This window comes from Panulirus ornatus, chromosome 23 (assembly GCF_036320965.1).
Source record: "Panulirus ornatus isolate Po-2019 chromosome 23, ASM3632096v1, whole genome shotgun sequence".
Lineage (NCBI taxonomy): Eukaryota > Metazoa > Arthropoda > Malacostraca > Decapoda > Palinuridae > Panulirus > Panulirus ornatus.
The window spans coordinates 15,035,479-15,060,626 of NC_092246.1; the positions used below are offsets into that span (position 1 = coordinate 15,035,479).

A 25,148-nucleotide genomic window follows, 5' to 3' on the forward strand; every position below is an offset into this window, starting at 1 on the left:
CCAGGATCCACCGTATTTCATGTGTCTGATCTTACCCGACAGGCTGGCCCCGGCGGCCCTCTTGTGGTGAAGGTGGATGAGAGCCAGGCGAAGAAAGGAGGGCGTTATGTACAGGTCGGTGTGGCCGCCTTCAACGACGGCTGCAGCCTTCCCTCGGGACACCCTCCTGCCGGGGATCTACACCAGTGTTACCAGTAAGAGCAGAAACCATCTTCCTTTCTCTCTCTCTAATGATGACCAATCACTGTAAACATATATATATATATATATATATATATATATATATATATATATATATATATATATATATATATATATATATATATATATATATATATATATATATATATATTTATATATATATATATATATATATATATATATATATATATATATATATATATATATACATATATATATAAATGCATACGAACAAAGTGCATATGAACGCGCACCTTCATACAAGATACAAACCTCCAACAGCCAGAATCGAACCTAGGACCCCTCTGCAACAGGCGGGAGCGCTACCGCTAGGCTATGATGGCCCCTAATAGGGAAATGACTATTCGAATACTATTAGGAGTGATCATAGCCTAGCGGCAGCGCTCCTGCCTGTTATAAAGGGGTCCCGGGTTCGATCCTGGCTGTTGGTGGTTTGTATGTTCTATGAAGGTGCACGTTCATATGCACTTTGTTCGTATTCATATACCTCCGCGTTGTTCAGTTAGGTTCGGTAAAATGTTATCTGCTGGCTGTGTGAGCCTGATGGGAAAAGACCTGTGTAGACCCCGTTGCTCACCAACGTGAGACGAAGGGTATTCGAGTACATAGTATTCGAATAGTTATTTCCCTACTAGGAGCGATCATAGCCTTGCGGTTGCGCTCCCGCCTCTTATAAAGGGGTCCCGGGTTCGATCCTGGCTGCTGGAGGTTTGTATGTTCTATGAAGGTGCCCGTTCGTACGCACTTTGTTCGTTTATATATATATATATATATATATATATATATATATATATATATATATATATATATATATATATATATATTTTTTTTTCTTTTTCTTTCAAACTATTCGCCATTTCCCGCATTAGCGAGGTAGCGTTAAGAACAGAGGACTGGGCCTTTGAGGGAATACCCTCACCTGGCGCAATTCTCTGTTCCCTCTTTTGGAAAAAAAAAAAAAAAAAAAAAAAAAAAAAAAAATGGTGACAATGTTTATATCATACATAGATATGAAATCAATGATGATAATTTTTTGCTGTATACATATACATAAACCTTATGGTGACACTGCTTACTGTATACGTAAATATAACCTAATGGTAACAATACACACTCTATACATAAGTTTAGCGCAAGTGATGATAGACATATTGTATACAGAGATAGAAAGCGAATAATAACAATGTTTAATTTATAGATTAAAGTAATCCTATCGGTGACAATATTCACTGTATACATAATGTAAAAACTGATAACAATATTCACGTGAATATATACCTGAAGGTGACAATGTTAGCTGTATACATAAATATGAAACTAATGATGTCACTGTTTACTGTATACATAGATATAAATCTAATGATGACAATATTTACTTTTATAAATAAAGCTAATGATGACAATGTTTGATTTACTGATAGATATAAAATCAATGATAACACTGTATATTGTATACATAAAGCTAATGATGACACTGTTTACTGTGGACATGCACATAAAGCTAATGATGATACTGTTTACTGTGTACATGAACATAAAGCTAATGATGACACTGTTTACTGTGTACATGAACATAAAGCTAATGATGACACTGTTTACTGTGTACATGAACATAAAGCTAATGATGACACTGTTTACTGTGTACATGAACATAAAGCTAATGATGACACTGTTTACTGTGTACATGAACATAAAGCTAATGATGACATTGTTCACTGTATACTTAATATAAAGCTTATGATGACGATGTTTGCTGTATATAAAGCTTATTATGACAGTGGTTATCGTATACATTAATATAATGTAATAAGAACAATGTTCACCGTATACTTACGAAAAAGATGTAAATACATGTACGTCGTATGGTAATTACAAGATCAAAATAATCTTAATGGACTGAATTCAAAGACATTTTTCAAGAAATATCAAGAGGATAGAACATGAACAATATTATATGAAAGGTTTCAAGTTAGAAAGAAAAAAGAGAATACATGACAATGTATTTGCACTACAATTTACAAAGTTTATATGAATATAAAAGATATGCCTGAAGGGAAAAATGCTAGCACTGTGGACACAGTATTTGAATAAGTAAATCTCACTCCCTACATACGAAAAGAGACAAAAGACGCGAGGTATCATGAGGTAATCTCATGTCCCACTTCAGGTTGATGTGAACCATGAAAGAAAATGATCGTATGATAATGAACTCATTATTTTGGAAATGTGTGTACGCCAAGATGAACTATATATCTTTATACTTCCGTGGTGTGTTGACCTCTGTGGTGTACGGTTAGCGTTCCTGACCGTGATGCATACACAGGGCTGCCCAGGGGCGAGCGCGTCAGTCCACGCTCAACCAAGGGTGTTTATTCACCCCTGAGGGTTGGTCGATGAAATGGGTACCTGGCTCAGGCTAGGGTATGGAATGGATGCAGGCAAGCAAAGATTAGTATGTACATATGTATATGTGTATGTCTCGGTGTATGTTTTTATCGAGGATGTAAGGCATGTGTACGTGTAGGAAGAGAGGAAAGTGATTGGTTCTCAGTGAATGTAGGTTTGCGGCAGGGGTGTGTGATGTCTCCATGGTTGTTTAATTTGTTTATGGATGGGGTTGTTAGGGAGGTAAATGCAAGAGTCCTGGAAAGAGGGGCAAGTATGAAGTCTGTTGGGGATGAGAGAGCTTGGGAAGTGAGTCAGTTGTTGTTCGCTGATGATACAGCGCTGGTGGCTGATTCATGTGAGAAACTGCAGAAGCTGGTGACTGAGTTTGGTAAAGTGTGTGGAAGAAGAAAGTTAAGAGTAAATGTGAATAAGAGCAAGGTTATTAGGTACAGTAGGGGTGAGGGTCAAGTCAATTGGGAGGTGAGTTTGAATGGAGAAAAACTGGAGGAAGTGAAGTGTTTTAGATATCTGGGAGTGGATCTGTCAGCGGATGGAACCATGGAATCGGAAGTGGATCATAGGGTGGGGGAGGGGGCGAAAATTTTGGGAGCCTTGAAAAATGTGTGGAAGTCGAGAACATTATCTCGGAAAGCAAAAATGGGTATGTTTGAAGGAATAGTGGTACCAACAATGTTGTATGGTTGCGAGGCGTGGGCTATGGATAGAGATGTGCGCAGGAGGATGGATGTGCTGGAAATGAGATGTTTGAGGAAAATGTGTGGTGTGAGGTGGTTTGATCGAGTAAGTAACGTAAGGGTAAGAGAGATGTGTGGAAATAAAAAGAGCGTGGTTGAGAGAGCAGAAGAGGGTGTTTTGAAATGGTTTGGGCACATGGAGAGAATGAGTGAGGAAAGATTGACCAAGAGGATATATGTGTCGGAGGTGGAGGGAACGAGGAGAAGAGGGAGACCAAATTGGAGGTGGAAAGATGGAGTGAAAAAGATTTTGTGTGATCGGGGCCTGAACATGCAGGAGGGTGAAAGGAGGGCAAGGAATAGAGTGAATTGGAGCGATGTGGTATACAGGGGTTGACGTGCTGTCAGTGGATTGAATCAAGGCATGTGAAGCGTCTGGGGTAAACCATGGAAAGCTGTGTAGGTATGTATATTTGCGTGTGTGGACGTGTGTATGTACATGTGTATGGGGGGGGGGGGGGGGGGGGGTTGGGGCCATTTCTTTCGTCTGTTTCCTTGCGCTACCTCGCAAACGCGGGAGACAGCGACAAAGTATAAAAAAAAAAAAAAAAAATATATATATATATATATATATATTTTTTTTTTTTTTTTTTGCTTTGTCCCTGTCTCCCGCGTTTGCGAGGTAGCGCAATGAAACAGACGAAAGAAATGTCAAAACCCACCCCCATACACATGCATATACATATACGTCAACACACGCAAATATACATACCTACACAGCTTTCCATGGTTTACCCCAGACGCTTCACATGCCCTGATTCAATCCACTGACAGCACGTCAACCCCGTTATACCACATCGATCCAATTCACTCTATCCCTTGCCCTCCTTTCACCCTCCTGCATGTTCAGGCCACTTTATCCATAGCCCACGCCTCGCAACCATACAACATTGTTGGAACCACTATTCCTTCAAACATACCCATTTTTGCTTTCCGAGATAATGTTCTCGACTTCCACACATTCTTCAAGGCTCCCAGAATTTTCGCCCCCTCCCCCACCCTATGATCCACTTCCGCTTCCATGGTTCCATCCGCTTCCAGATCCACTCCCAGATATCTAAAACACTTCACTTCCTCCAGTTTTTCACCATTCAAACTCACCTCCCAATTGACTTGACCCTCAACCCTACTGTACCTAATAACCTTGCTCCTATTCACATTTACTCTTAACTTTCTTCTTTCACACACTTTACCAAACTCAGTCACCAGCTTCTGCAGTTTCTCACATGAATCAGCCACCAGCGCTGTATCATCAGCGAACAACAACTGACTCACTTCCCAAGCTCTCTCATCCCCAACAGACTTCATACTTGCCCCTCTTTCCAAAACTGTTGCATTCACCTCCCTAACAACCCCATCCATAAACAAATTAAACAACCATGGACACATCACACACCCCTGCCGCAAACCTACATTCACTGAGAACCAATCACTTTCCTCTCTTCCTATACGTACACATGCCTTACATCCTCGATAAATACTTTTCACTGCTTCTAACAACTTGCCTCCCACATCATATATTCTTCATACCTTCCACAGAGCATCTCTATCAACTCTATCATATGCCTTCTCCAGATCCATAAATGCTACATAAAAATCCATTTGCTTTTCTAAGTATTTCTCACATACATTCTTCAAAGCAAACACCTGATCCACACATCCTCTACCACTTCTGAAACCACACTGCTCTTCCCCAATCTGATACTCTGTACATGCCTTCACCCTCTCAATCAATACCCTCCCATATAATTTACCAGGGATACTCAACAAACTTATACCTCTGTAATTTGAGCACTCACTCTTATCCCCTTTGCCTTTGTACAATGGCACTATGCACGCATTCCGCCAATCCTCAGGCACCTCACAATGAGTCATATATACATTAAATAACCTTACCAACCAGTCAACAATACAGTCACCCCCTTTTTTAATAAATTCCACTGCAATACCATCCAAACCTGCTGCCTTGCCGGCATATATATATATATATATATATATATATATATATATATATATATATATATATATATATATATATATATATATATATATATATATATATATATATATATATATATATATATATATATATATATATATATATATATATATATATATATATATATATATATATATATATATATATGTATGTGTGCGTATACAGGCGTATATGTATATATATGTATATGAATATATGTGTATATGAGTGGATGGGGCATTCTTCGTCTGTTTCCTTGCGCTGCCTCGCTGACGCGGGAAGCAGCGATTAAGTTTAATAAATGAATATACATATATATATATTTTTATATGTATATATATATATATATATATATATATATATATATATATATATATATATATATATATATATATATTTTGGCTTTGTCCCTGTCTCCCGCGTTTGCGAGGTAGCGCAATGAAACACACGAAAGAAATGGCCCAACCCACCCCCATACACATGTATATACATATACGTCAACACACGCAAATATACATACCTACACAGCTTTCCATGGTTTACCCCAGACGCTTCACATGCCTTGATTCAATCCACTGACAGCACGTCAACCCCGTTATACCACATCGATCCAATTCACTCTATCCCTTGCCCTCCTTTCACCCTCCTGCATGTTCAGGCCCCGATCACTCAAAATCTTTTTCACTCCATCTTTCCACCTCCAATTTGGTCTCCCACTTCTCCTCGTTCCCTCCACCTCCGACACATATATCCTCTTGGTCAATCTTTCCTCACTCATTCTCTCCATGTGCCCAAACCATTTCAAAACACCCTCTTCTGCTCTCTCAACCACGCTCTTTTTATTTCCACACATCTCTCTTACCCTTACGTTACTTACTCGATCAAACTACCTCACACCACACATTGTCCTCAAACATCTCATTTCCAGCACATCCATCCTCCTGCGCACAACTCTATCCATAGCCCACGCCTCGCAACCATACAACATTGTTGGAACCACTATTCCTTCAAACATAGCCATTTTTGCTTTCCGAGATAATGTTCTCGACTTCCACACATTCTTCAAGGCTCCTAGGATTTTCGCCCCCTCCCCCACCCTATGATCCACTTCCGCTTCCATGGTTCCATCCGCTGCCAGATCCACTCCCAGATATCTAAAACACTTTACTTCCTCCAGTTTATCTCCATTCAAACTTACCTCCCAATTGACTTGACCCTCAACCCTGCTGTACCTAATAACCTTGCTCTTATTCACATTTACTCTTAACTTTCTTCTTTCACACACTTTACCAAACTCAGTCACCAGCTTCTACAGTTTCTCACATGAATCAGCCACAAGCGCTGTATCATCAGCGAACAACAACTGACTCACTTCCCAAGCTCTCTCATCCACAACAGACTTCATACTTGCCCCTCTTTCCAAAACTCTTGCATTCACCTCCCTATATATATATATACATATATATACATATATATATATATATATATATATATATATATATATATATATATATATATATATATATATATATATATATATATATATATATATATATATATATATATAATATATATATATATATATATATATATATATATATATATATATATATATATATATATATATATATATTTATATATATATATATATATATATATATATATATATATATATATATATATATATATATATATATATATATATATATATATATATATATATATATATCATATATATATCATATATATATATACATATATACATATATACACATATATATACATATATATATATATATATATATATATATATATATATATATATATATATATATATATATATATATATATATATATATATATATATATATATATATTCTATTTTTTTTTCATACTATTCGCCATTTCCCGCATTAGTGAGGTAGCGTTAAGAACAGAGAACTGGGCCTTAGAGGGAATATCCTCACCTGGCCCCCTTCTCTGTTCCTTCTTTTGGAAAAAAAAAAAAGAAAAAAAAAGAGAGGGGAGCGGGGGGCTGGATGTATATATATATATATATATATATATATATATATATATATATATATATATATATATACGTATATATATATATATATATATATATATATATATATATATATATATATATATATATATATATATATATATATATATATATATATATATATATATATATGTATATATATATATATATATATATATATATATATATATATATATATATATATATATATATATATATATATATATATATATATATATCTTAAAAGGCATCATATTTTTATGTACACATTTGTATTGTATATGAAAGATTCAATTTTCATTTTTTCATTCATTTCAAGCTAGAAGTTTCAGTTTTCTAAATTGTTTCTTACATTTTTCATATGTATATATATGTATGTGTGTGTGTGTATATATGTGCGTATGTATGTGTATGTGTGTGTATGTGTATATGTATATATATATGTATATTATCCCTGGGGATAGGGGTGAAAGAATACTTCCCACGTATTCCTCGCGTGTCGTAGAAAGCGACTAGAGGGGACGGGAGCAGGGGCCAGAAATCCTCCCCTCCTTGTATTGACTTTCTAAAATGGGAAACAGAAGAAGGAGTCACGCGGGGAGTGCTCATCCTCCTCGAAGGCTCAGAGTGGGGTGCCTAAATGTGTGTGGATGTAACCAAGATGTGAAAAAAGGAGAGATAGGTAGTATGTTTGAGGAAAGGAACCTGGATGTTTTGGCTCTGAGTGAAACGAAGCTCAAGGGTAAAGGGGAAGAGTGGTTTGGGAATGTCTGGGGAGTAAAGTCAGGGGTTAGTGAGAGGACAAGAGCAAGGGAAGGAGTAGCAATACTCCTGAAACAGGAGTTGTGGGAGTATGTGATAGAATGTAAGAAAGTAAATTCTCGATGAATATGGGTAAAACTGAAAGTTGATGGAGAGAGGTGGGTGATTATTGGTGCATATGCACCCGGGCATGAGAAGAAAGATCATGAGAGGCAAGTGTTTTGGGAGCAGCTGAATGAGTGTGTTAGTGGTTTTGATGCACGAGACCGGGTTATAGTGATGGGTGATTTGAATGCAAAGGTGAGTAATGTGGCAGTTGAGGGAATAATTGGTATACATGGGGTGTTCAGTGTTGTAAATGGAAATGGTGAAGAGCTTGTAGATTTATGTGCTGAAAAAGGACTGATGATTGGGAATACCTGGTCTAAAAAGCGAGATATACATAAGTATACTTATGTAAGTAGGAGAGATGGCCAGAGAGCGTTATTGGATTACGTGTTAATTGACAGGCGTGCGAAAGAGAGACTTTTGGATGTTAATGTGCTGAGAGGTGCAACTGGAGGGATGTCTGATCATTATCTTGTGGAGGCTAAGGTGAAGATTTGTATGGGTTTTCAGAAAAGAAGAGTGAATGTTGGGGTGAAGAGGGTGGTGAGAGTAAGTGAGCTTGGAAAGGAGACCTGTGTGAGGAAGTACCAGGAGAGACTGAGTACAGAATGGAAAAAGGTGAGAACAATGGAAGTAAGGGGAGTGGGTGAGGAATGGGATGTATTTAGGGAATCAGTGATGGATTGCGCAAAAGATGCTTGTGGCTTGAGAAGAGTGGGAGGTGGGTTGATTAGAAAGGGTAGTGAGTGGTGGGATGAAGAAGTAAGAGTATTAGTGAAAGAGAAGAGAGAGGCATTTGGACGATTTTTGCAGGGAAAAAATGCAATTGAGTGGGAGATGTATAAAAGAAAGAGACAGGAGGTCAAGAGAAAGGTGCAAGAGGTGAAAAAAAGGGCAAATGAGAGTTGGGGTGAGAGAGTATCATTAAATTTTAGGGAGAATAAAAAGATGTTCTGGAAGGAGGTAAATAAAGTGCGTAAGACAAGGGAGCAAATGGGAACTTCAGTGAAGGGCGCAAATGGGGAGGTGATAACAAGTAGTGGTGATGTGAGAAGGAGATGGAGTGAGTATTTTGAAGGTTTGTTGAATGTGTTTGATGATAGAGTGGCAGATATTGGGTGTTTTGGTCGAGGTGGTGTGCAAAGTGAGAGGGTTAGGGAAAATGATTTGGTAAACAGAGAAGAGGTAGTGAAAGCTTTGCGGAAGATGAAAGCCGGCAAGGCAGCAGGTTTGGATGGTATTGCAGTGGAATTTATCAAAAAAGGGGGTGACTGTATTGTTGAGTGGTTGGTAAGGTTATTTAATGTATGTATGACTCATGGTGAGGTGCCTGAGGATTGGCGGAATGCGTGCATAGTGCCATTGTACAAAGGCAAAGGGGATAAGAGTGAGTGCTCAAATTACAGAGGTATAAGTTTGTTCAGTATTCCTGGTAAATTATATGGGAGGGTGTTGATTGAGAGGGTGAAGGCATGTACAGAGCATCAGATTGGGGAAGAGCAGTGTGGTTTCAGAAGTGGTAGAGGATGTGTGGATCAGGTGTTTGCTTTGAAGAATGTATGTGAGAAATACTTAGAAAAGCAAATGGATTTGTATGTAGCATTTATGGATCTGGAGAAGGCATATGATAGAGTTGATAGAGATGCTCTGTGGAAGGTATTAAGAATATATGGTGTGGGAGGAAAGTTGTTAGAAGCAGTGAAAAGTTTTTATTGAGGATGTAAGGCATGTGTACGTGTAGGAAGAGAGGAAAGTGATTGGTTCTCAGTGAACGTAGGTTTGCGGCAGGGGTGTGTGATGTCTCCATGGTTGTTTAATTTGTTTATGGATGGGGTTGTTAGGGAGGTAAATGCAAGAGTTTTGGAAAGAGGGGCAAGTATGAAGTCTGTTGGGGATGAGAGAGCTTGGGAAGTGAGTCAGTTGTTGTTCGCTGATGATACAGCGCTGGTGGCTGATTCATGTGAGAAACTGCAGAAGCTGGTGACTGAGTTTGGTAAAGTGTGTGGAAGAAGAAAGTTAAGAGTAAATGTGAATAAGAGCAAGGTTATTAGGTACAGTAGGGTTGAGGGTCAAGTCAATTGGGAGGTGAGTTTGAATGGAGAAAAACTGGAGGAAGTGAAGTGTTTTAGATATCTGGGAGTGGATCTGGCGGCGGATGGAACCATGGAAGCGGAAGTGGATCATAGGGTGGCGGTGGGGGCGAAAATTCTGGGGGCCTTGAAGAATGTGTGGAAGTCGAGAACATTATCTCGGAAAGCAAAAATGGGTATGTTTGAAGGAATAGTGGTTCCAACAATGTTGTATGGTTGCGAGGCGTGGGCTATGGATAGAGTTGTGCGCAGGAGGATGGATGTGCTGGAAATGAGATGTTTGAGGACAATGTGTGGTGTGAGGTGGTTTGATCGAGTGAGTAACGTAAGGGTAAGAGAGATGTGTGGAAATAAAAAGAGCGTGGTTGAGAGAGCAGAAGAGGGTGTTTTGAAGTGGTTTGGGCACATGGAGAGAATGAGTGAGGAAAGATTGACCAAGAGGATATATGTGTCGGAGGTGGAGGGAACGAGGAGAAGAGGGAGACCAAATTGGAGGTGGAAAGATGGAGTGAAAAAGATTTTGTGTGATCGGGGCCTGAACATGCAGGAGGGTGAAAGGAGGGCAAGGAATAGAGTGAATTGGAGCGATGTGGTATACCGGGGTTGACGTGCTGTCAGTGGATTGAATCAAGGCATGTGAAGCGTCTGGGGTAAACCATGGAAAGCTGTGTAGGTATGTATATTTGCGTGTGTGGACGTATGTATATACATGTGTATGGGGGGGGGGGTGGGCCATTTCTTTCGTCTGTTTCCTTGCGCTACCTCGCAAACGCGGGAGACAGCGACAAAGTATAATAAAAAAATATAATAATAATATATATATATATATATATATATATATATATATATATATATATATATATATATATATATATATATATATATATATATATATATATATATACACTATGTGTAGATTGCGGGAAATAACAAGAAAAAATGGAAACACCCAATGAAAAAGCTTTCTTGGAATAAGCATAGAATCCTTTAAAAGTCTGCTGGATAAATGATTAGGTACAGACCCAGATGAAACCAACATTGGTCAGTATGCAATATGCCTGGCGGCAGAGTATATTAATGATCCTGTATTGTTAACCAAGCATTATACGCGTTAACGCTGGTCATTATCCTAGTTCTATAGTGAACATCATCGTAAGAACTTGTAGGTAGGTGGGTTTGCCTTTCTATCCTTGTGATCTAAAGTGATCACACAGAGTTCAGTGAGTTTATCAGTTTCTTTTTCCATACCTCAGCAGTAAGATGAATGAATTACTTCCACTGTTTACTAATATCTTGACCATTCCTGTGAACTTTGAAGCACTACATTTTCATTCAGTGTGACCATTTCTGTCCCCTCCAATAAGAGAGACTTCGGCTTTATTCTCAGTAATACGTCCATGATTCAAAGACCTTCTTTGGAGTGAATAAGTGGAGCAGGCGCCTCATGTATGCTTCTCATATTAGTAGAGCTCAGTTCGAAGCCATTGTGTATGATGAACTGTTTTGATAACTTGTTTGGAAGACATCATGAACTCAAATGATTTTCGTTTTTTTCTTTAAGAACTTGTTCTTGGGAGGTCACTGGGGGAAGACAGACAGGGTAGGAGGATAGGGAGCAACACCATTCACTCAGGTTGCCAACCCGTTGTCCACAACAAAGACTACTGGCGTATCAGTGGTCCATTAGGAGTCCAGGGCTTTCCTGACCTATGATATGCAGGAGCATTGTGATTGGGCCGGGCAATGAATAGGAAACGACTGTACATCTGTTGCTCCTCGCAAATATTCTAAACCCTCTAACACGAAAAAATGTTACCACCTACAGAATACCTGAGCTGGATCACCAAGACTGTTGCTGCAGACAACACTTGCCAGTAGAGGAGCTATGGAGCCGCCTCTTCCCCTCCACCAACATAAAGGCAAGTAGTCTTCACTTGGACCACAAGGTCATGGGATGAATCATGATTCCTACTGTTACACACAGGAAGTATCTGTGGACTTAACCATTCTTAGCAAGTATAAACAGAACAATGATTCTGGAGCTGCGAAACATTCTGAAAAAAAAAAAGAAAAACGCAGAATTATTGGACTGAATAGTACAACTTTATATGCGCATTTAGGCACAACCTTCACCGTTGCATTATGGAATGATCAGTTACAACTTGAGAAAATACGCATGTGACCATCTGTAGATTCTGTCTCCTTTAATCAACCAAGTTTAAGAACCTCAAGGAATCAAGAGATATCACAACTTCTAGCGACAATTAAGTCTCTCAGAAGAAGTTTAAGTCCCACTGCAAGTTTTACCACTGCCAGTATTGCAGCACGTACAGGGCTTTGATCACTGCTTGATACACGCCATCCCAAGAAACGTGAAGGAAACTTCGTCTTATTTAGATTTCAGTAAAAGACTATAGTAACAAAGGTTTGTGATTTCAGTAACAATCTTGGGAAATTAGTTTCTCTCTCTCTCTCTCTCTCTCTCTCTCTCTCTCTCTCTCTCTCTCTCTCTCTCTCTCTCTCTCTCTCTCTCTCTCTCTCTCTCTCTCTCTCTCTCTCTCTCTCTCTCTCTCTCTCTTCAGCAACTACTCTAAAATCATATTTGTACATTTATCTGGTGCTTTACTGATATGATTTCTTAGAAATGTTGAAACAGTAACAAAGCTAAATTTTTTTGGGGGAGAGAGTAACCATGTATTCCATTTCAAATGTTTCATAGGTCTTTGAGAGAGAGAGAGAGAGAGAGAGAGAGAGAGAGAGAGAGAGAGAGAGAGAGAGAGAGAGAGAGAGAGAGAGAGAGAGAGAATTGTGACTTTTCACGCTTATACGCCTAACATGTTTGACAGATGCGAGTTCTGCTGAGGGAATATGCTTGTCAGTGAAAAGGAAAAGTAACACATAGAAGACGTGCAGCTGGAAAAGGTAGAGAAAGTAAGAGAGAGGAAAACACAATGATCTGCTACGACAAAAAAGAGAGAGAGATAACAGCGATCCAAGGAAAAAAGAAAAGACTGAAGCCCAAGAATAGTGTCATGTGAAAATAAGGAAAGCATCAGTTGAAAGAACTTAAGGTTAAGAAACAAGAAGAATGAACAAAAACTACCATTGAAAAACAACCTCCCAATATACCAAAGTTAGAGACAACATAAACATTCCACCTTACACAATAGAGGAAACGAAAATAATTTTATCTTCATAAGTGACCAAAGGGACACAGAGGAAAGAGCTAACAAGCTAATCCGGCAAAAGTCAGTCCCGGAATAGGCAGTTGAGGTAATCTAGAAGTGTTGTGTGCTCAGTAATAGAAAAACTTAAGGAGTTGTTCGGAAAAAGAAAAAATCTTAAAACCACTGCAGATGAGGCCCTACTACAGGATTTCAAGAGTTTGTGAGTCAGTAAAATGATTGTTCTTTGTGACTACAAGGAGTTTGTGGATAGCTGGCAGTAAGTCTGAAGAGACTATGAATCTTGATAAATGATCACCAGCCAGGTGTCAGTTCAGTAGATAAAGTAATGCTTGAGAAAGAGGCTAAGACATCACAACGTGCTGCAACTTCACATTCAGATTAATGTTATGGTTCTGAAAGCAGGAGAACCATAGACACAGCTCTAGTCAAAGACGCGAAGGACAGCTTAGTAAGGCCACTGGTGCTCGGGTGGAACTAGAGTGGACAAGGGAAATTTATCTTGTTCCAGGGATAATGTTTATAAATGTTGACACTGCAACATAGATGCTAAAATCAACATTCCTTGTAATTTCTCAAGTATTCAGGCTTGGCGGAAGCAGACTGACGTCTACACCGTGGACGTAAAAACACAGAAAAATGCTTCCTAGTTATACTGCTTTGATTTTATGACGTGAAACTGATTGTGGAGATGAGGATGCCTTATGCACAACTGACAAGATACATATAAGCTGAGGAAGACTGAAACCTTTGCTGTCTTAATTAATCCATTACTCGGAGGCCACGTTTAGCTAGTGTGTTGCATGTTCGTTTTAGGTCTGCGACTTTCTTTTCAAAAAAGCTCGTATCTTAATTAAGGATTAGAATCACAGTGCTCTTGGTTCGTAGAGATTTCAGCCTTATGTACTATTTGTTACAATGATGTCTAATAAATCTTAAGAATTTTCTTGATTTTCTTCCATATACTTTTATTGGTCATTTACATAAAGTTTTACATATCGTATAAACAAAATCTACTGAAATATTTTCAAATATTGTGATGGTCTTGCGAATCATTTTGTAGTGATACAATCTACAATACTGATTTCGACTCATTATTCTGTCTTGTTCAAGGCGTCCATCCAGAATAGGGGAAAGAAGTCCAAAAAGAGAGAAGAAAACGCATTCAGTAGACCAGAAGGAGAAGTGTACAGCAGAATGTAAGAAATACACTGGTGAGCAAAACGCTAAAGCGACGAGAGAAGGAGAACCACACAAGCAAAGCTAAGGTTGACACAGTCAGGCAGCAGGAGTATCGTACAGAAAGAGTCAAGGAAAACTGGTTAAGAAAAAGAAAAAAGTGAAAAAGAAACTGCAAGAATAAGGCTTACAGAGACAGGGACCAGAATTATCTTCCAGATCAAAAAGCAACAAGTGAAAAATAGTCATCTGGACTGGAAACAAATGTGTAGCGCACCAACAATAGCGTAGCATGGAAGCGGAAGCACTGGAGAATCCGGGCAGCTGAAGAGGATTTCCCGAAGTCTCCTTCAGGAAGAATTGATGTCTATAACAATTAGTGTACAGCCATCATATAAGAAAAGCGATGGAATCAAAGGATCTGCTGTCTAATTCAGAAGTTCGAGAAAACTATCATATATGGCCGCTGTGGAGAATGCAAATTAGATCCGACTGAAAGAACTTGTGCAGGATCTGGAGTCATGAAGGTAAACAAGAAATTAAAAGAAGTACAAAAACTCTTGTTTGTTGTTAGTTAAAAATCGTATTGAAACAAAATTCTAAAGGCAACATGTAGCTGTGGTTTCACTACAAAGTAAGTATGAGAGAAACTTCTATTTTGTATGATGGAATAAATTCACTTTCAAGGAAGATAAACTTATTCAAACCGCAGTGACAACTAGGATGTACCTAATGTCAAGACTCCTTGGAATCGTTTGTGATTGCCTGTAAAGACTTGGAAAAAAGACAAAGAATGTTACAAACATAATGTAGGAGAATACATACATTAGTTGTAACAAAGCGTAAGCAAAGAGAATATGGTAGTGGATGATGTTTGGTAAACCTTACACAAGCTCAGTCGACAGAAAATAAGAACATTCTTCCACCACCTAACCTAACCTAACCTGACAATCTCTAACCTAGCCGAACCAACCTAACCTAACCTAACCTAACCTAGCCGAACCAACCTAACCTAACCTAACCTAACCTAGCCGAACCAAGCCTTGATTACGTAATATCAAACTTTGGGGGGAAAATATCTCAATTGTGCTTCATGAAATTGTAACTACTTCGAGAAAATATTCTTCCGGAGTCATTTATCATCGAATCTCCATTAAGATAATGTCCACAAAGTTAAAGCCATCTCCATTATGATAATGTCCACAAAGTTAAAGCCATCTACACTTGCGTGAATTAATCTATTTATTTTTCAAAAATCTCATTTCTTGTTGCCATCGTTAAACTTAATTCACTTACCTTAGAAAGTGTGAGAAACATCTTATATAAAGAAATCAAAGCAACAAATTAATGTCTATGATAATTAATGTCGTCCTCATTCTGTGGGAATCTGTATAGTGTTATAATGGGTTCTTATATATAATTATCATACTACTGTATAATACTGGATGATAAAGGTGTTATCAATAGCCAAATACTTCCCAGTAAGATCTCATGATATTGCCCCTTAGAAAATGGGGAAAATTATTCATAAAGAAAGGGGCTAGGCTTCCAGGTCAATCTATATCTCAACTGGGATCGGGTGCATTGTTAAGGGGAAGTGTTTAAAAAGTGACCTTATCTGCTTGTCTGATTAATCTTAGAGCTGAAGCGAGAACATAAATCATCCGAAAACGTGGACCTATGTTCGAAAACGTGGACCTATGTTCGAAAACGTGGACCTATGTTCGAAAACGTGGACCTATGTTTTGCAGGAAAGTGAACAGAAATTCTTTAGAATTAGTTTTATTTACCATTACTTTTTGTAAACTTCTTGTTCATATGATTACTGATGCAGCTGGTGTGTTGATCAATCAAAAGACTTCTGTATAGAGACAATAAACATCTGTATAAAAAGAAACCTTCTGAACACAACGGGTAATACGTATGAGCTTCATCTGTTCAGTTAGCCTAAAGCCCACAGTATGATGTATCTATGATAGTTCAACAGTTGGTGCTGTACCGGTCCAACAGGAGAGACAAGACTGACAGGATCTATTTATTTATTTATTATACTTTGTCGCTGTCTCCCGCGTTTGCGAGGTAGCGCAAGGAAACAGACGAAAGAAATGGCCCAACCCCCCCCCCCCCATACACATGTATATACATTCGTCCACACACGCAAATATACATACCTACACAACTTTCCGTGGTTTACCCCAGACGCTTCACATGCCTTGATTCAATCCACTGACAGCACGTCAACCCCGGTATACCACATCGCTCCAATGCACTCTATTCCTTGCCCTCCTTTCACCCTCCTGCATGTTCAGGCCCCGATCACACAAAATCTTTTTCACTCCATCTTTCCACCTCCAATTTGGTCTCCCTCTTCTCCTTGTTCCCTCCACCTCCGACATATATATCCTCTTGGTCAATCTTTCCTCACTCATCCTCATCATCATCAGTATTTCCTTTGAATATTGGCTGACTACACTGGCAATTCGAATGGACATGTCTAAATGAATAAATAAATAGATAAAAGAACGATTTATTGAATTAAAGCAGTCATTCGTCTGAGAATATACAGTTGAGGAATTACATTAATGGTGGTTCATGATAGTAACTAGCTGACAATCACAAAAGAACTTAAGATTTAGGAAGAACTGGATACTTTTACTTTTGAATAAGCACAAGTGAAGTTTTACTGAGCATATTTTATGGTGTATACAATTATATGTTTGGTGGTGATTAGTTAAACGTTATGTGTTTTAAAGTTACAAACTGACTGCATTGCAGTTGTATCGTGTTGACATAAACATGTATGTAATCATAATCATTAAGTAATGTAAGATTACACACTTGTTGAGCTGTAATAATACCTTGTTAACATACATTATGTATTTAATGGTGAACATCAAGTGATGAATACTTTTCACGTTTGTTGCGTGACAGGAATAAAGTCTTTGACATACACATAACTATGGGAGGAAGACTAAGCTATTTGCTTGCATATTTGTGCCCTTATTCATGGATGGTTCTGGCATTCACATAGTAGGTATAGGACAACACGAGCACTGGTAGGTACAAGATGATTGTGGTGACGGACGTCAATCAGTGGAGGTTAGTTTTGATATACTGGGCGATCGCACTCTTCTGACCCTCCAGGAACTTAACGATCAGAGACTAGGTCATGTTTACACTGAGGTGTCCGCAGCACCAGCAGCAGCAGCAGCCACATAGGCCTATCGATAGACTGTCACTGAGTGAGTCAGTGTTTCACTGGTAAAGGTATCTACTGTGCAAATCTCTTTCACAATCTAACTGACTAAAGGTAGACATTCTTGCGTGAAGATGGTAGGTCCAATGAAGCGTAATGCAAGTGTTGAACTGGAAGCTGGGGATGAGAGAGAGAGAGAGAGAGAGAGAGAGAGAGAGAGAGAGAGAGAGAGAGAGAGAGAGAGAGAGAGAGAGAGAGAGAGAGAGAGAGAGAGAGAGAGAGAGAGAGAGAGAGAGAGAGATAACCAACAGATAGACACACCAACACAGATACTGAGACTAACCACTATAAACAAACACTCTAGACAGATGAAAAGATAAACGTAACATCATTAAGGAACAAACTCGAGTCTGCCGCCCTTCCTCATCATTTACCATCATACCGTTATTAGAGTCTGTGATGGACACAGTAATCAACACCAATCTACTTACAGCCTTCCTATCAATCCCGAGCACCTGAAGCCCCAGAGGAGCTCCTCATGTGCCCGTCTCAGACATCTGATACAGCCATCACCAGCGGAAGGACTTAACGTTAGTCATATTCATCCAACAAAGTTAGGGCAAATCATATCAAGAACATGTACTATGTAGAGGTTGTATTTCTGTCCTGTGCTTATGGCAAGATAACATATGAGTCACAATAGTCTTTCATTACCTTTCTTGTACGTAGCTTTCTTCTTATCTTTTAATGGTGATGCAGATACGATTTTGATAGTTTCATTTTACGAGTCTTTTCTTATACCTTGTAATGCATGGAATAGTTTCCCCTTTCCTAACTGAAACTACGAACTTTCTTAAACGTCTGAGATGGTTTGAGATCCGATGTAGAAAAGGTGAAAGCGTCTTTAAATTCATTTTTTTTTTTAATTTGTTTACTTTTTCCAAACTCTATTCAATGATTACGTAAAGTTTCGGAATGATAAAAAGCCATATATCTTACTTTCTGTACACATTACATCAGGACCAATTTGCCACCTCGCTCTTCTGATGAAGCAGGTTGTTGAAGGCAGCGGCCCTTGGCCTACATAATAACTAGATCCCTTGCCTAGTATGGTAAAGTTTGTAGACACCTGCTGTACAGACCCCTTATAACTTTTCCCGTTGTGCAGTACACTGTATTAAACAATGATAGGTTCCAGATGTCTTTTAGTAAGCTTACTAGTGCTCCTTTTCATAGAACTTTTTCTATCGTATTTGTTCTCCGTTTCCAGCTAAAGCGAGGTAGTGCCAGGAACAGAAGAGGTATTCTCACACATCCGTTCTCTAGCTGTCATGTGCAATGCACAAAAACCACAGCTCCCTCTCCACAGACGTTCCCGTGGTTTCCCCCGGCTACATCATCCCACCACGTATACCAGATCGCACCACTTCACTCTATCTCGTACACATGTTTCACCCTCTACATGTTCAGGCCCCAAGAACTCAAAATCACACTCACTCTATCCTTTCATCCCAACTCGGCCTCCCCCTTCCCCTTATCCTTTTCACTTCCAACACACATATATCATCCCTGTCAACTTGATTTAAGTACAACTTCTCAACCATACTCTTTTTATTACTAACATATTTCCTACCGTATCATTGCTTCACCCGTCAACCCTCCTTGCACCAAATATTGTCCTCGACCATTTCATTTTCTTAACATTCACCCTTCGTACTTCTCATCTAGAGTCCGTGCATTGCATCAGTACAACACTGCTGGGATTACTATACCTTCAAACATACCTATCTTCGGTCCCCTAAACAGCGATCTCCCCTTTCCACACATTTCTCACTGCTTCAAGAACCATTGCCCCCTCACACACCCAGTGACTCACCTCGACTTCCGTGGTTCCATTCGCTGCCATATCCACTCCTACGTGTCTCAAACATCCTATGCGTCCAGATTGTCACCATTCAACCTCACATCCCGACTACCCCATCTCCTTGGACTAGTGTACCTAATAATCTTGCTGCTGTTCACATTCACTCTCAAGTTTCTTTCAAACAATATCCAAACTCAGAAGCCAACTTCTGCTGTTTCTCACCCGTATCCTCTACCAGCAATTGAATCACCAACCTTACGTATACCTCTATAACTGGAACTCTCACCTTTGTCCTTATCTTTATGCAGTGGCACTATACAAGCATTCCGCTGATCATCAGATACTATCCGTGATCTATGCATTCATTCAACAACCTAACCAACCAATCAACAACACAGTCACCCCATTTCTTCAGAAATTCAACCACAATACCATCAATTCTACCTGCCTTGCCACATTTCATCTCATGTAAGTCTTTCACCACTTGTCTTTTCACCAAACCACTCTACATGACTCACTTACGCATATTTCGCCCACCTAAACAGCCTACATCTGCCACTCTGTCATCATACACATTTAATAATCCTTCAAAATATTCACACCATCTCCTTCTTCACTTCATCTCTGCCTGTAACCATATTCTTATTTGTCCCGTTCAACAATGCTTCCACATGTTCTCTTGTTTTTCTCACACTAACAATCTCATTGAAAAACATTTTTTTATTCTCCCTGAAGTTTGCTGATACTCTTACCCTAACTCTCATTTGCCCTCTTTTTTTAGTTCCTGCACCTTCTTTTTTTGACCTATCACTTCTTCTTGAACATTTCCTAATCACTTGCATTCCAGTCCTCACTTCTTTCGCACATGCCAGCACTGCTTCTCTAAATAACCCCCCCCCCCCCCCCCGGACCATTTCCTATCCATTCCCTCAGCTTCCTTTACTCTCCTCTTTTGTCGCTCTACATTCGGTCTCTCCTGATATTCCTTCACAATAGCTTCTTTTCCATACTCATTTTCTTTCAAACCCCTCTTTGCACCTTATCATTTCCTGTTTTCCGAAAGCCTCTACAAGTCTTTGGCCTTTTGCACGCCTATCAATTAGTGCTTAATCCAATAATGACGTCACGCGGGTTTTCCTACTGCACCCATACTTATCCCTCTTTTTAAACCAGGTATTTCGAATCATCAGTTCTTTCCAGAACGCAACCACCAAAACTGTTTAATATCACCATTTACTTTAATGAATAACCCAAGTTTTCCAATCATACCCTCAAGTGCCACATTACCCACTCTTGTGTTCCAATCACCCATCACTACTACCCGATTTCTCATCAGAACTGCTGACACATTCGATTCCCTCCAAAGCAAACGCTTCTCTTCGTCATTCTTTTCGTGTTCAGGTCCAATAGCACTAATAATCACCCAGTTCTCTTAGCCCACTTTCATTGTCATCCATATCTGTCTGGAGCTCACTTCCTTTTACTCTTTCACACATTCCTGCAACGACCTCAAAAGAAATGCTACCCCGCACTCGATCAAACCACCTCACAACACATATTGTCTTAAAACATTTCATTTCCAACACATCCACCCTCCTCCGAGCAACCCTCTCTATAGCCCATGACTCGCAACCATATAATATTGTTGGTATTACTAATCCATGAAACACACCCATTTTAGCTCTCCTAAGGAACCTTCTCTCTTTCCACACATTCTTCATCGCTCCCTTCCCCACCCTAAGACTCACTTCCACAACATGGTTCCATTCATTGCTTAGCCCATTCCAGGACATCGAAAACACTTCACTTCCTCCAATTTTTTCCCATTAAAACTTACATCCCAACTAACATTTCCCTCAGCCCTGCTGAACCTAGTAACCTTGCTCTTATTTACATTTACTCTCAACTTTCTCCTTTCACATAATTTTCCAAACTCAGTCACCGACTTCCGTAGTTTCTGACTCGAATCAGCCACCAGTGCTGTATCATCAGCGAACAACAACTGACTCACTTCCAAGGCCCCCTCATCCCCAACAGACTGCATATTCACCCATCTCCTCAAAACTCTTGCATTTACCTCTCTAACCACCCGATCCATAAACAAATCAAACATCCACGGGGACATCACACACCCCTGCCGAAGACCGACCTTCACTGAGAACCAATCACTCTCCTCTCTTCCTACTCGCACACATGCCTTACACCCTTGATAAAAACTTCTCACTGCTTTTAGCAGCTTACCTCCCTCACTATATCCTCTTAAGACCTTCCATAAAGCATCTCTATGAACGCTATCATATGCCTTCTCCAGGACCATAAATACTGCACACATATCTATCTGTTTTTCTAAGTGTTTCTCACATTCTTCAAAGCAAACACCTGACCCACACATCCTCTATCACTTCTGAAACCACACTGCTCTTCCTCAAGCTGATGCTATGTACATTCCTTTACCCTCTCAATCAATATCCTCCCATACTATTTTCCAGGATCACCCAACGTAATTATGCCTCTGTAGCTCGAACACTCACTTTTATCCACTTTGGCTTTGTACAATGGAAGTATATATGGATTCCGCTAATCCTCAGGCACTTCATGATCTATACAGACATTGAATATCCTTACCAACCAGTCAACAACACAGTCAGCCCTTTCTTAATAAATTCAACCGTAATATCATCCCAACCCGCCGCCTTGTCGGATTTCATCTTGCGCAAAGCTATCGCAACTTTGCAGCTGATGTATGTAGGTGAGTGTAAGTGAGGAAGATGACAGGCTGAAGCATTTTAAGCCTCTTTCGTTTTCGACCTTTCCCTCTTTCTTATGGTACAAGCAGTTTGCAAGAACTTCCTCAAGGTGAGGGATACGGCGAGGGCGACCAGGAACAAGAAAGCCAAAATGTCAAGCATGAAGAACTCCACCCAGGAGAGCTGAGCTGCTGGGGACTTCAGATGAAGGGCCCCTTGATGGCGGATCACGTGCTCTGTCCAAAAGACAGCGCGATCCAACGGTGATTCTGGTCGGTCTCGTATAACCGCTGAGACTTTCTTGATGTTGCTCATGTACCTGAAATGGAAAGCCAAGCCATGTGTGTACTGAGGTAAACATTCAGTTATCTCTAATCACCCGTTACTTTCCAATTGTCTTCAACTAGACAGAGGCCATAAGCAACAAGAAGAACACATCATGCTAAGGGCAATAGGTCCTTCTGTTGTCGCTTTTCTTCCTCGTTTCTACGTTCTCCTACTCACCTACCGTTGTTGATAATCTCTTTGATTGAGTTCACGAGGAGGTCGACCGTTAGCTCATCCCAATGCAAAGAAAGACCAACTCCTTGTCTTACTATTTCCAACGCGTTCCTGTGCTGGTCTGCGAAGATGGGTATAACAAGGACGGGTGTGGCGTGGTAGACAGCCTCCTGCGTGCTCAGACGACCACCGTGACTGATGAACAGCTTCACCCGTGGGTCAGCTTGAGAAACATATAGACACATTATGTTACATAGAATACACCTGTAGTCTTCATCAAGTCCTTTCTAAATTCTTATGATTAAATGCTTCCATGCAGTGTGTCTATATATAAGACATACAACGCAATATGTCCTTATGTAAGACATATCATGCAGTTTGTACATATATAAGACATATAACGCAATATGTTTATATATAAGACATACAACGCAATATGTCCTTATGTAAGACATATCATGCAGTTTGTACATATATAAGACATATAACGCAATATGTATATATATATATATATATATATATATATATATATATAAGACATACAATGCAATATGTCCTTATGTAAGACGTATCATGCAGTTTGTACATATATAAGACATATAATGCAATATATACATATATATATATATATATATATATATATATATATATATATATATATATATATATATATATATATATATATATATATATATATATATATATATATATATATATATATATGTATATATATATATATATATATATATATATATATATATATATATATATATATATATATATATATATATATATATATATATATATATATATATATATATATATATACATATATATATATATATATATATATATATATATATATATATATATATATATATATATATATATATATATATATATATTATCCCTGGGGATAGGGGATTAAGAATACTTCCCACGTATTCCCTGCGTGTCGTAGAAGGCGACTAAAAGGGGAGGGAGCGGGGGGCTGGAAATCCTCCCCTCTCGTTTTTTTTTTAATTTTCCAAAAGAAGGAACAGAGGGGGCCAGGTGAGGATATTCCAAAAAAGGCCCAGTCCTCTGTTCTTAACGCTACCTCGCTAACGCGGGAAATGGCGAATAGTTTAAAAGAAAGAAAGAAAGAATATATATATATATATATATATATATATATATATATATATATATATATATATATATATATATATATATATATATATATATATATATATATATAAGACATACAATGCAATATGTCCTTATGTAAGACGTATCATGCAGTTTGTACATATGTAAGACGTACCATACAGTTTGTACATATGTAAAACGTACCACGCAGTTTGTACATATAAAAAGACGTATCATGTAGTGTGTCCATATATGAGCTGTATCATGCAGTGTGTTCATGTATAACACGTACCATGCACTATGTCCAGAGCTAAAATGACGTGGATATAAACACCTGGACCTGGTCACAAAGTCCAGAACATGGTCGTAAACTCCACAATCTGGTCACAATATTCAGGACTTAGACACAAAGTCTAGGATCTGCTCACAAACACCAGTATCTGGATAAAAATTCCATGACCTGAACACAAATTCCAGGACCTGGTCACAAACTCCAGGACATGGACACAAACTCTGAGACCTGGAGTTTGAGACTTGGTATTGGGTTTTTTGACCAGGTTCTGGACGTTGTTAACAAGTCGTAGAGTTTGTGATCATGCCATGGAGTATTTTCAAGGATCTGGAGTTTCTGACCAAGTTCAGGAGTTTGTGACCAGGTTTTGGAGTTTTTGACCAGGTCCTAAAGTTTATGTCCAGGTCTTGGACTTTGGGAAAAGATGCTGGAGTTTGTGTCCAGGTCAGGGAGTTGGTGTCCAGGTCCAAGGGTTTGTGGCCAGCACCTGGATTTTTATGACCGGGACCTGTTTTTTTTTTCCAGGTCCAAGAGTTTGTGTCCAGGTTACATTCTAGTTCTTGACATTTTTGAAGTCGTTATAGCAGGTATAACAAGAATCCTATTTTGAAACTCTAACTGATTAGAATATAGGTTCCAGTCCAGCTGGATTGAGACAATAGTGTGTTTCAGAATGAAGAACAGTTATTGCCTATTGTGTCTCCCT

At 38.9% G+C, this 25,148-nt stretch overlaps 2 protein-coding genes across 4 annotated transcripts in view; one reads left to right on the forward strand and one right to left on the reverse strand.

Moving 5' to 3' along the window:
- LOC139756818 (serine protease 30-like) overlaps positions 1–18,211 on the forward strand; it is a 43,936-nt gene extending 25,725 nt beyond the window's left edge. The window contains exons 10-12 of the mRNA XM_071676635.1: positions 43–194; positions 12,173–12,266; positions 14,646–18,211. Of these exons, the coding sequence (XP_071532736.1) occupies positions 43–194; positions 12,173–12,266; positions 14,646–14,735 (336 nt within the window). The 3' untranslated portion in view covers positions 14,736–18,211. The remainder of the gene's footprint in view (positions 1–42; positions 195–12,172; positions 12,267–14,645) is intronic.
- LOC139756817 (UDP-glycosyltransferase UGT5-like) overlaps positions 18,103–25,148 on the reverse strand; it is a 41,840-nt gene continuing 34,794 nt past the window's right edge. For all 3 annotated transcript variants that reach the window (XM_071676633.1, XM_071676634.1, XM_071676632.1), the window contains exons 8-9: positions 23,023–23,242; positions 18,103–22,837 (exon numbers count right to left, since the gene is read on the reverse strand). In XM_071676633.1, the coding sequence (XP_071532734.1) occupies positions 22,558–22,837; positions 23,023–23,242 (500 nt within the window). In that variant the 3' untranslated portion in view covers positions 18,103–22,557. The remainder of the gene's footprint in view (positions 22,838–23,022; positions 23,243–25,148) is intronic.